This window comes from Otolemur garnettii, unplaced genomic scaffold (genome assembly GCF_000181295.1).
Source record: "Otolemur garnettii isolate 467f Iridium unplaced genomic scaffold, OtoGar3 scaffold00104, whole genome shotgun sequence".
Classification (NCBI taxonomy): domain Eukaryota; kingdom Metazoa; phylum Chordata; class Mammalia; order Primates; family Galagidae; genus Otolemur; species Otolemur garnettii.
The window spans coordinates 7,000,861-7,011,956 of record NW_003852499.1 but is presented as its reverse complement, the minus strand read 5'-3'; the positions used below and the strand labels follow the sequence as shown (position 1 = coordinate 7,011,956).

The window sequence follows — 11,096 nt, the reverse complement described above, 5'->3', positions numbered from 1 at the left end:
AAAAAAAAAAAGAAAGAAAGCAGACATATGTGTGGTTTAATCTCTCCTCTCTGAGCCAAAATCATGGATAAGAATATAGACGGTGATCCCAGATTGTCTGGTTCAAATCTCGGTTCAGCCTTGAACAACTATTTAACCTCATTTTTGCTTTGTTTCCTTGTCTATAAAAAAAGTAGTAACAATATTACCTACTTCCAAAAATTGGTATGAAAACTAAGTAGGTGAGTATGTGTTAAAGTGCTCAGAATCCAGCTTTTCACATACTAATATTATAACATGGGGTGGGGGTGAAGGATGATTTCCTGGAGGTTTTCAAAGGAGTGCTGAGAAAAGTGGACCCTGTCTCACTCCGGTTTGAGAGTCTGGAATGAGATCCCCTCAGAAGTCTCCAACCTGGAGAAGCCACATCAAAGCAAACTCTGCCAGAAGTGGGCTGAGCCTGGCTTTGTCCAGTTCTTCCTCAGCAGCCCTCTGTTCCCATGTGCTCCCTGGGCAGTAGGAGCACTGAGTGTCTGGTGGGGGGACTTCCAGAGGGAGTGGTCTTAAATGGGGGATCACTGGGACAGAAGCATAAGCTGGTCCACATAGCCATGAGAACTGAGAGAGGGCAGTTTGAGGGAGACTCCTGCTTTTCTCAAAAGCAGAAAAAAAATGCTCCTTCTGCAAACATCAGCTACCAAGGCCAGCAGAAGGCCAAGGAGGACCAGTTTCTCCTTAGCAGTCAGAAACCAGCAGAGACTGAGAGGCCATGGGATAGATGCAAACCACCGCCCTGCACTCCTCTTCCTGCACTTAGATGCTATCCTCAGGGGAGACGGTGGAAATCCAAAAGACAGAGCATTCTAGCTAAACTGGACTGTTTACCATCTAAATTATTGGATCCAACGATGCTTAGTGGATTAGACTGAAATACAGTCCTCATCCCATTGTCTAACCCTACCCTGTACCACAGTCTAGCAAGGTGGAGACTTACAAAGACATTTTGTGAAAATAAACAAATTGCTTTGGTGTTTTTGTTGTTGTTTGTTTTGCACAACTGAGTGTGGTGAAAGTGAATTTGTGACTCTGCTCCTTTTACCTCTATAAACTCTGAATAGGATCACTCCCTGTTAACACTCTCCCACCCACAGCCATAGCCACACACCCACACAAGCTTGCGTCTAAAACCAGCCTCAGGAATAAGCCAGAAGAGTTTGAGGCTCTGAGGTAAACAGGAGAAAAAAAAAAAACTTTCCAAAAAAAGACTCACTCCTGGTGACTTTATTTTTAAAACAGGGAAAATGTAACTACTTGCATAAACAACATTCAGAGGTACAACTTTTCTAAACGAAATTCGAAGTTATAACTCTTCCCTGATCACTTGCTCCCACTTTCTCTCTCTCTGGCTAATCAAGGGAGGGGTTGAGGGATCTAACAACCTTTCGGTAAGAACTTACTGCTCACTCACTTTATAGAAGGCTTATGCTTTGGAGCCTATTAGGTAAACTACAGTTGTTTTTTTCCCAAACTTTTAAGGAAAGAAGAAACAAAGCAAAGAACTGAATTCTCAGAGCCTTAGTCTTAAAACTATGCTGGAGGCCACTCCACCCTTAGTGGCTGGGGACCCAACTCAGCAGTGAAGTCAGACGCATCCTCAGGCTGTTTTTTAATTTCCCTGGTAAATATGCAGGCTTTATTTGCCAGTAGTGAGGCTACTAGCTCAAAACAGGCTAGATGACCTCAGAGGCCTCTTGCTGGGACTGGAGGGGCACCGAAGCCCCTGATACTGTCATGAACCAGCTTAAAAGGCCACCTACCAATGTGGCACATGCCACCCCCTGGGGTGCACACTTGCACGTGTGTGCATGTATGCACCTCCCCCAGGGGCTGAGGCCACGACGGGCATCCCACACCAAATGGATGAATAGCAGGTCTGTCCTGCCAGCTGTGTGCTCTCTCCCACCCAAAGAAAGCAGCAGAGACTCAGACAGCGGAGCGTGCAGGAGCCCACGCATTCTGTTCCCAGCCCCTGCTGTGTGTGAAGGGGCTTGAGGCAGTGAGATGGAATCAGAAAGAGAAATCACTGACCTTCAGGTAAGTTCTCTCTGGGAGAGAGGAGGGGGGAAATTGGGAGCAAAGGCGAAGTTGGGAGAACCCAGGATTGGTATTTTAGTCACTTGATTCTCTCCCCCTCCCCCTTCTCCAAATGCTCCCTAGGTTTTGTCTGAGTTTTCTCTCTCTCCATCTTGCTGTCTGGTTCTTCACTTGTTCTGAACTATGTGAGAAGCAGATTGTTTAAATCCCTCTTGGCCTGTGCTTCCTCTTGTCAGTCAAAGAACTAATTAGATCCGCGTTACCAGAAAATGACTTCACATTCTGCGCAGTGCTTTTCCCCAAACCCCAGGACAGTAGAGACTTATCTGAGAGCTGCCGGGTCATTCTCTGGAGACAGAAAAGATAGGAGTTTGGAGGTTAGGAAGAGAGGCAGCCGGCCAACTTTACAGTTTACAGCTTGGAAAAAACTAGAGCCATTCCTTGGCTGTCTTCACAAAGCTCTCCTGTGTGGGACAGAAAGCGTCTCTTTCGAATAGTGGAAGGAAAGGAAAACTGGTAAAATCTACCGGGAAGAGGCAGAGACACATGTTCCTCCCTCCCTGGGACCAGCTTAGAAAGTATCAAAGGTTCCAATCCACCAGCATAAGTGAAAGGAATAGGGGTGGTGGGAGGAGGCTCAGCCTGCTGAGATCTGCACTCCCTGACTCTCCTCTCCTTCATTGAATTGAGTAGAACCCACTCTTCTGTAATCACGGCACAGATTGTATGATAACAGACTTTTGACATCAAAAATTTTTGATCTTTGGTGGCTCACTCTGGGAGGCCGAGGCGGGTGGATAGCTTGAGCTCCCAAGTTCGAGACCAGCCTGAGCAAGAGTGAGACTCCCGTCTCTACTAAAAATAGAAAAACTGAGGCAAGAGAATTGCTTGAGCCCAAGAGTTGAAAGTTGCTGCGAGTTATGATGCCACAGCACTCTACCCAGGGTGACAACTTGAGACTCTGTCTCAAAAAAAAAAAAATGTGTTTGCCTGAATCTGGTCTTCAACTACACCTTAAACAGAAACCAAGTATACACTTCAAATTTTAGAAAAGGCCAGGCACAGTGGCTCATACCTGTAATCCCAGAACTTTGAGAGGCTGAAGCAGGAGGATCACTTAAGGCCAAGAGTTCAAAACCAATGTAGGCAGCATAACAAGACCCTATCATTACAAAACAAAAAAACCTTCTTTTGTCGAAGCAGAGTGTGTGTGTTGGGTAGGGTGGTATAAGCCTGGCAAGGCCTCTGGCCTTGGCTTCTCCACCCTCGAGACACCACCAGGGAACTTGTAGGATTACTTGGGGTACTATGTCAAAACCACTGATTTATACCACTGCATATCCAGTGTTGTTTTCCTCTTGGCAGCTGGCCCCAAACATTGTCCCTCAAGGCTTGCAGGTCCCTCTGCCTGGAGTGCTCTTTCCCTGGCTTATGCCTTGGCCAGCTCCTTCTAGCACATTCAGGTCTTAGCACAAATGTTTCTGCCCCAGGGAGACCTTCCTTGACCAACCTCTATATAGGAAACCCCCTTTCCCCAGTTTGTCTTTAACATTTACTGTATTTCTTCCGTAGCACTGCTCACCATCTGGAGTTATGCTACTTATTTACTTATTATTTATTGCCTGTCACTCTCATAGAGTGTAAAATCCCTTAAAGCAGGACCTCCTCTGTTTTATTCATTGCTGCAGCCCCAGTGCCCTGAACAATGCTTAGTACACAGTGAGCACTTAAAAAATATTTGCTAAATGAATGAGTTAAGGAAACCATGAGTTAGAGGGGAATCAGGAACAGGCACAATATCACTCAACCAGCCCACTACAAAGACAGGACTCCAGTCCAGGTCTTCTGACCCTGTGGTGTATTTCCTTTTGACATCACCTAGTTCTTTCTCCATTGGAATCTTAGTGGCTAAGGAAACGGTATTGGTCACTTTCAGTCTCAGAAGAACATGTTTCTTATGTGTTAATGGGTCACAATCCTGAGTTACAGGTTAAAGACTTTGTGTTTGAACAACAGGTACAGAAAGAAAGAGGTGGGAGGAAGGCCAAGGGCATTCCTGACCGGGTGTGTTAAATATCCCTCTCTTGAGGGTAACTAACTAAAGCATTAGCAAGCTATTCGCTAGTGTCATTCCTTCTCTCCTAATATGTCTTTATTATCAGTACTGGCAGTCCCCAAGTTATGAATGAGATATGTTCTGTAGGTTTGTTGTTCAGTTGAGTTTGTATGTAAGTTGAAACAAGTACATTTACCTATTACTAGTAATAGTCTCCATTCATAAGCGCAAGTCAAACGTCAGTTGAATATTTGTAACTCAGGGGCTGCCTGTATCTTATTCACACTTTCCTTTGGTCAGAAGATTATCCATCACTTTCTACCACTTCCTGTCCAGCTGTCTGGATTAAATTAGGTCTCCAGAGAGATTTGGAAACTGAGTAACTACGTACGGTCTTCTGAGAAGGCACACTGTGGTTAAAGGCAGATGGAAGTGTCTGTCCCCACAGGCAGGAATTTTACTCTCTCCTTGCCACATGAAAACCAGAAAAAAGACATATGTAAAGGCCTTAGAATATTATATACCAAATAAATATTAGTTTTCCTCCATTTTTCTTTGACGGCTTCCCAAGGATGGTAAAGATCTATTGACTACAGCTGCACCATTTCATCCATTCATTCAGCTAATATTAATGACTTTGTATTTCACTCTGGGTTTGCTAGGTATGTAATTTTGCTCTGGTTTGTAGTCTGACTTTTTTTAAAATTTCACCACTATACTGATGGGAAGTAAGAGTAATTCTTTTTTGAGACAGAGCCTCAAGCTTTCGCCCCGGGTAGAGTGCTGTGGCATCATGGCTCACAGCAACCTCCAAATCCTGGGCTCAAGCAATTCTCCTGCCTCTGCCTCCCAAGTAGCTGGGACTACAGGTGCCTCGGCCACAATGCCCAGCTATTTTTTGTTGCAGCCGTCATTGTTGTTTGGCGGGCCCAGGCTGGATTCGAACTCTCCAGCTCAGGTGTATGTGGCACCTTAGCCGCTTGTGCCACAGGCACTGAGCCAGAAGTAATTCTTAAACATATCTTAGTCATCCAAGAAAGACAAGTAGAAAGTATGTGGATAATTTACTGTTCTTCATCCTGTTATTAGAAAAGCAACTTAAAGCCCAAGTCCAAATAATTATGTCATAGCAAATGAAGGTAACTTTCTTTCACACATTAAAAATGTTGCTCTCCCCTTTGTAATTCTGATCTTGGAGACTTCATTTATGTTAAGTATGAAGATTAATTCCTGTTAATCACTACCCCATCAACAAAACAAAACAGACCAAAGAAAGGAGAAATATGTATTGAGCTACAACACAGTACTACGCACTGAATAAAACATGGTCCCTGACCTTAAAAAGCTTATAATTAAGTGCAAGAAATATAAACAATTAACTATTACATAAATACAAACTCTTTAGTTAAAACAGTGTTTCCCAAAAAATGTAGGACAATTATCACCGGTGGGTTGTAAGGTTGACAACTTTTTATAATAATGGTTATCTTTATAGTTTTAGTGTATATTTAAAAAAATATGAGGCGACACCCATAGTTCAGTTGGTAAGGTGCCAGCCACATACATCCAGGCTGGTGGGTTCAAACTCAGCCTGGGCCAGCTAAACAACAATGACCACTGCAACAAAAAAGTAGTTGAGCTTTGTGGTGGGCACCTGTAGTCCCAGCTGCTTGGGAGGCTGAGGCAAGAGAATCACTTAAGTCTAAGAGTTGGAGGTTGCTGTGAGCTGTGATGACACAGCCCTCTACTGAGGGCGACACAGTGAGACTCTATCTCAAAAAAATTAATAAATAAATAAACATATCAAATCTGTGATTTCATAATTTGTATTGGTTAGGAAGGCACTAAAGTTAGTTGCACAGTATGTTTGAACATTTTATTCGGTCCATGTGTGTGACATGGGCACACCCTTAATGTTTCAATAATCGTATTGGTCTTGCCAGTTTGCAATCATGGCCAGTGGGTGCTGTGGATTGCAGATTCATGCGGCTGTGACAACTGCTGCCCTAGGATGTTGAAACCCTGAATGTGGCACAACTGAGCTTTGGGAATTTCTAGTCTAAAAAACATTAATTTAAGCCTCCATTATCAGTGTTGCAGATGTGTTCCCAAAGTTAGTAGTGATACAACTGGGTGGAAAGAATGGTGCACAGTGCTCAGAGCAGGTGGCCTGGGACTGCTGCTCTCCTCCAGTAGGCTAAGGCTGTGGCCTCCCAGCTTCTGTCCTACCTACCTATAGTGGAAGCCCTGCCAGGGATATAAGCGTGCTAATTTCCCAGGATTTAGACTTCTATCTTTCCCTACTACCTAGAGTCCAGATGTAGAAAAAGGGTTGAGAAAAATCTTTGTTCCTCTTCAAATAAATGTTGCGATCTTACCCCTAGGTAGGGATTTCAAGCTCCCAGCCTGGCTCTTTCTCAAAATGGAGGCCCTCCTTTGCTTCCGGATACCCCCCAAATAGATTCATCCTTTGACTTCCTTTTTTCCACCTGTGCCGGATATTGAGAGCGATGTGAATAGGGTCTCCTAAAAGGGGAAGTAAGACTTATCTATGCTGAATGCAAATGCAATGTAGATTAAGGACAGCAAAACACAGATAGAATGAGATGGGAGTGGAGGTAAAAATAACTTGCAGGGTGGCACCCATGGCTCAGTGGGTAGGGCGCCGGCCACATACACCGAGGCTGGTGGGATCTAACCCGGCCCAGGCCTGCTAAACAACAATTACAACTCAACAAAAAAGGAAAAATAGCTAGGCATTGTGGTGGGCGCCTGTAGTCCCAGCTACTTGGAAGGCTGAGGCAAGAGAATCGCTTGGGCAGCACCTGTGGCTCAGTGGGTAGGGCGCTGGTCCCATATACCTAAGGGTGGCAGGTTCCAACCCTGCTCCAGCCACCTGAAACAGTGGTGGCAACTGCAACAAAAAATAGCTGGACATTGCAGTGGATACCTGTAGTCCCTGCTTACTCAGAAGGCTGAGGCAAGAGAAGGCTTAAGCTCAAGAGTTTGAGGTTGCTGTGAGCTGTTTTGACACCACGGCACTCCACCCAGGGCTACAGCTTGAGAGTCTGTCTCAAAAAATAACAATAATAATATTAATAATAACTTGCAAATAGAAGAAAGGCTATAGATAAAGTGCTCTGAGAATATTTTTAATTTGTTTTTGTTTTTAAAGACCATACACACATGTACACATATATGAGCAGTATTATGTTCATCATAAAATTGAGAAGAAAGCGTGGAGACATCCTATATACCCTTTGCCCCTACATAGACATTACCAAGTTCCCCCACCAGAGTGGTACAATTTTTTTTTTTTTTTTTTTTTGAGACAGAGCCTCAAGCTGTCCCCCTGGGTAGAGTGCCGTGGCATTACAGCTCACAGCAACCTCCAACTCCTGGGCTCAAGCGAGTCTCCTGCCTCCGCCTCCCAAGTAGCTGGGACCACAGGCGCCCGCCACAACGCCTGGCCATTTTTTGGTTGCAGCCGTCATTGTTGTTTTGGGGGGTCCGGGCTGGGGACTCGAACCCGCCACCTTAGGTGTACGTGGCTGGCGCCCTAGCCGGTTGAGCCACAGGCACAGAGCCAAGTGGTACAATTTTTACAATTGATGAGCCTATAGTGACACATCATTATCACTGAAAGTCTGTAGTTTCCTTTAGTATTCACTTTTTTCTTGAGACAGAGCCTCAAGCTATCGCCCTGGGTAGAGTGCCATAGAGTCACAGCTCACAGCAACCTTCAACTCCTGGGCTTAAGTGACTCTCTTGCCTCAGCCTCTTGAGTAGCTGGGACTACAGGCATCCGCCACAATGCCCAGCTATTTTTTGGTTGTAGTTGTCATTGTCTGGCAGGCCCAGGACCTGCCAGCTCAGATGTCTGTGGCTGGGGCCTTAGCTGCTTGATCTACAGGCGCCAGCCAGGATTCACTCTTGGTGTTGTACATTCTATGAGTTCCGACAAATGAATAATGACACGTATCCTTCATACAGAGTGGCTTCATTGCCCTAAGAGTCCTCTGTGCTCAGCCTATTCATGGCCTCTTTCCCCTCTCATCCTTGGCACTACTGGTCTTTTTACTATATCCATAGTTATGCGTTTTCCAGAATGTCCTATAGTTGGAATCATACAATGTAGCCTTTTCAGATTGGCTTTTTTCAGTTAGTAATATGCGTTTAAAGTTCTATCATCTCCCACTTGATTTAGCCCAAAGGTCGAGAAGCAATTACCGCCATCTCTTTTCATAGTGTGATAGCTCATTTCTTTTTAGCACCGAATAATATTCCATTGTCTGGATGTACTACAGTTTATTTATCCACTGAAGACATCTTGTTGCTTTCAAATTAAGGCATTATGTATAAAGTTGCTATAAACATTTGAGTGCAAGTTTCTTGTGTAGACATGAATTTTCAGTTCATTTGGGGAAATGACCAAAATTGCAATTGCTAGACTAATCATGTTATCTTTCTCTTCATATGTGAATCTTAGCAGATTGAATCATTTAAGAAATTGGTCCATTTCATCTAGTTTATCAAATTTGGGGGTATAGAGTTGTTCATAATATTTCTTTATTAACTTTTTAATATTTATGGAATCTATAGTGATGTCTTCTCTTTCATTTCTGATACTAGTAATTTGCACACTTTCTTTCTTATTTACCTTGGATAGAGGCTTATTGATTTTTATTGATCTTTTTATATAGTTTTTGGTTTTGTTGATTTTTTAAATTGATTTCCCGATTTCAATTTCATCGGTTTCTGTCCAGTTTTTATTATTTTTCTTCTGCTTACTTTGGATTTGCTCTTTGTTTTCTAGTTTCCTAAGTTGAAAATTTAGATTATTGTCTTTATGTTTTCCTTTTTTACCAGTATGTTCATTCAAGGTTAAGCACTGCTTTTGCTGCATCCCACAATTTTGGTAAGTTGTGTCTTTATTTTCATTTAGCTCAAAATATTCTTTAATTTCTCTTAAGTTTTCTGCTTTGACTCATGTTAGTTAGTAGTGTGCTGTGTTCTGTCTGTAGTTTAGAACTATTTTTAAAAAAGCACATTTTAATCTCCACATATTTGAGAGTTTTCCAGTTATGACTTGTTATTAACTTGTAGTCTGATTGGTTTCTAGCTTAATTCCATTCCGGGCTATAAGCAAACATTGTTTTCTAGTTTTTTTTAATTTTTTTTTTTTGGAGACAGAGTCTCACTTTGTCACCCTCAGTAGAGTGTCGTGGCAACCTCTAGCTCTTGGGCTTAGGTGATTCTCTTGCCTCAGCCTCTTGAGTAGCTGTGACTACAGGCACCTGCCACAATGCCTGGCTATTTTTTTGTTGCTATTTGGCCAGGCCAGGTTTGAACCCACTGCCCTCAGTATGGCACCTTACCCACTGAGCCACAGGCACTGCCCAGTTCTTTAAATTTTTAAAGTATGTTTCAAGGCCCAGAACACAGTCTATCTTGGTGAATGTTAAATGTGACCTTGAGAAAAATGTACTATATATTCTATGTTCTGCTGTGGTTTTTGGTTTTGTTTTTTTTTTTTAATGAAATAGCCTACAGGTGTCATTTATACCCATTTAATTGATGGTTTTCTTGAGTTCAAATATGTCTTTACTAATTTTTCTGCCTGCTGAGTATATCCACTTCTGAAAAAGGGGCATTGAAGGGCTGCTGAAGTCTTCAACTCTAACACTAGATTGATCTATTTTTTTGAGGTTCTATCACGTTTTGCCTCACATAGTTTGAGGCTCTGTTGGTAGGTGCACACATATTAAGGCACATTATGACTTCTTGGAAATGTTCCCCTTTTATCATTATGTGATACCCTTTCTTATGTTTTTGAAACAGTGTCTTGTTCTGTCACTCCTGCTAAAGTGTAGTGGCATCATCATATCTCATTGCAACCTCAAACTCCTGGGCTCAAGCCATCCTCCCACCTCCACCTCTCAGCGTGCCAGGATTACAGACATGAGCCACTGAGCCTGGCCATGTAATGCCCTTCTTTATCCCTGGTGACTTTCCTTGAAGTCTGCTCTCCCTTAAATTAAAAAAAGCTACTTTTGATTTCCTTTTATTAGCATTAGCATGGTATGTTTTTCTCTATCCATTTACTATTAATCTATATGGGTCCTTATATTTATTTATTTATTGGTTTTGTTTTTTGAGACAGAGTTTCACTTTGTCACCCTCAGTAGAGTGTCCTGGCATCACAACTCACCACAACCTTAAACTCTTGGGCTTAAGTGATTCTCTTGCCTCAGCCTCCCAAGTAGCTAGGATGACAGGTAGCTGCCACATTGCCCAGCTATTTTTTTAGAGACAAGGACTCCCTCTGGCTCTGGTGCAGGCTGGTCTTGAACGTCTAAGCTGAGGCAATCCACCCACCTTAGCCTCCCAGAGTGCTAAGATTACAGGTGTGAGCCACCGTGCCCCGCCTTGTCCTTATATTTAAAGAGAGGTTTTTGGCTGAATGTGTTAGCTCATTTCTGTAATTCCTAGCACTCTGGGAGGCCGAAAGGGGAAGATCCATTGAGCACAGGAATTTCAGACCTGCTTGAGCAAGAGCGAGACAGTTTTTCTACTAAAAATAGGAAAAATAGCTGGGTGTTGTAGTGGGTGCCTGTGTGCCAACTATTTGGAGTCTGAGGCAGGAGGATTGTTTGAATCCAGGAGTTTGAGGTTGCTGTGAGCTAGGCTGATGTCAAGGTACTCTAGCCTGGGGCAAGAGTGAGACTCTGTCTCCTAAAAAAAATAAATAGGCTCTGGGGTGGCACCTGTGGCTCAAAGGAGTGGGGTGCCGGCCCCATATGCCGGAGGTGGTGGGTTCAAACCCAGCCCCAGCTAAAAACAGCAATAAATAAATAAATAGGCTCTGTGCCTGTAGTTCAAGTGGCTAGGTCGCCAGCCACATACACCAGAGCTGGTGGGTTCGAATCCAGCCCAGGCCTGTCAAACAAGAATGACAACTATAACT

General features: G+C 43.4%; 1 protein-coding gene across 1 annotated transcript in view; it reads left to right on the top strand.

The window, feature by feature from the left end:
* Positions 1-11,096, top strand: part of NINJ2 (ninjurin 2) — a 175,818-nt gene that overhangs the window by 59,516 nt on the left and 105,206 nt on the right. The window contains 2 exon segments of the mRNA XM_012809314.1: positions 1,908-2,027; positions 2,030-2,073. Coding sequence (XP_012664768.1) covers positions 1,908-2,027; positions 2,030-2,073 — 164 coding nt within the window.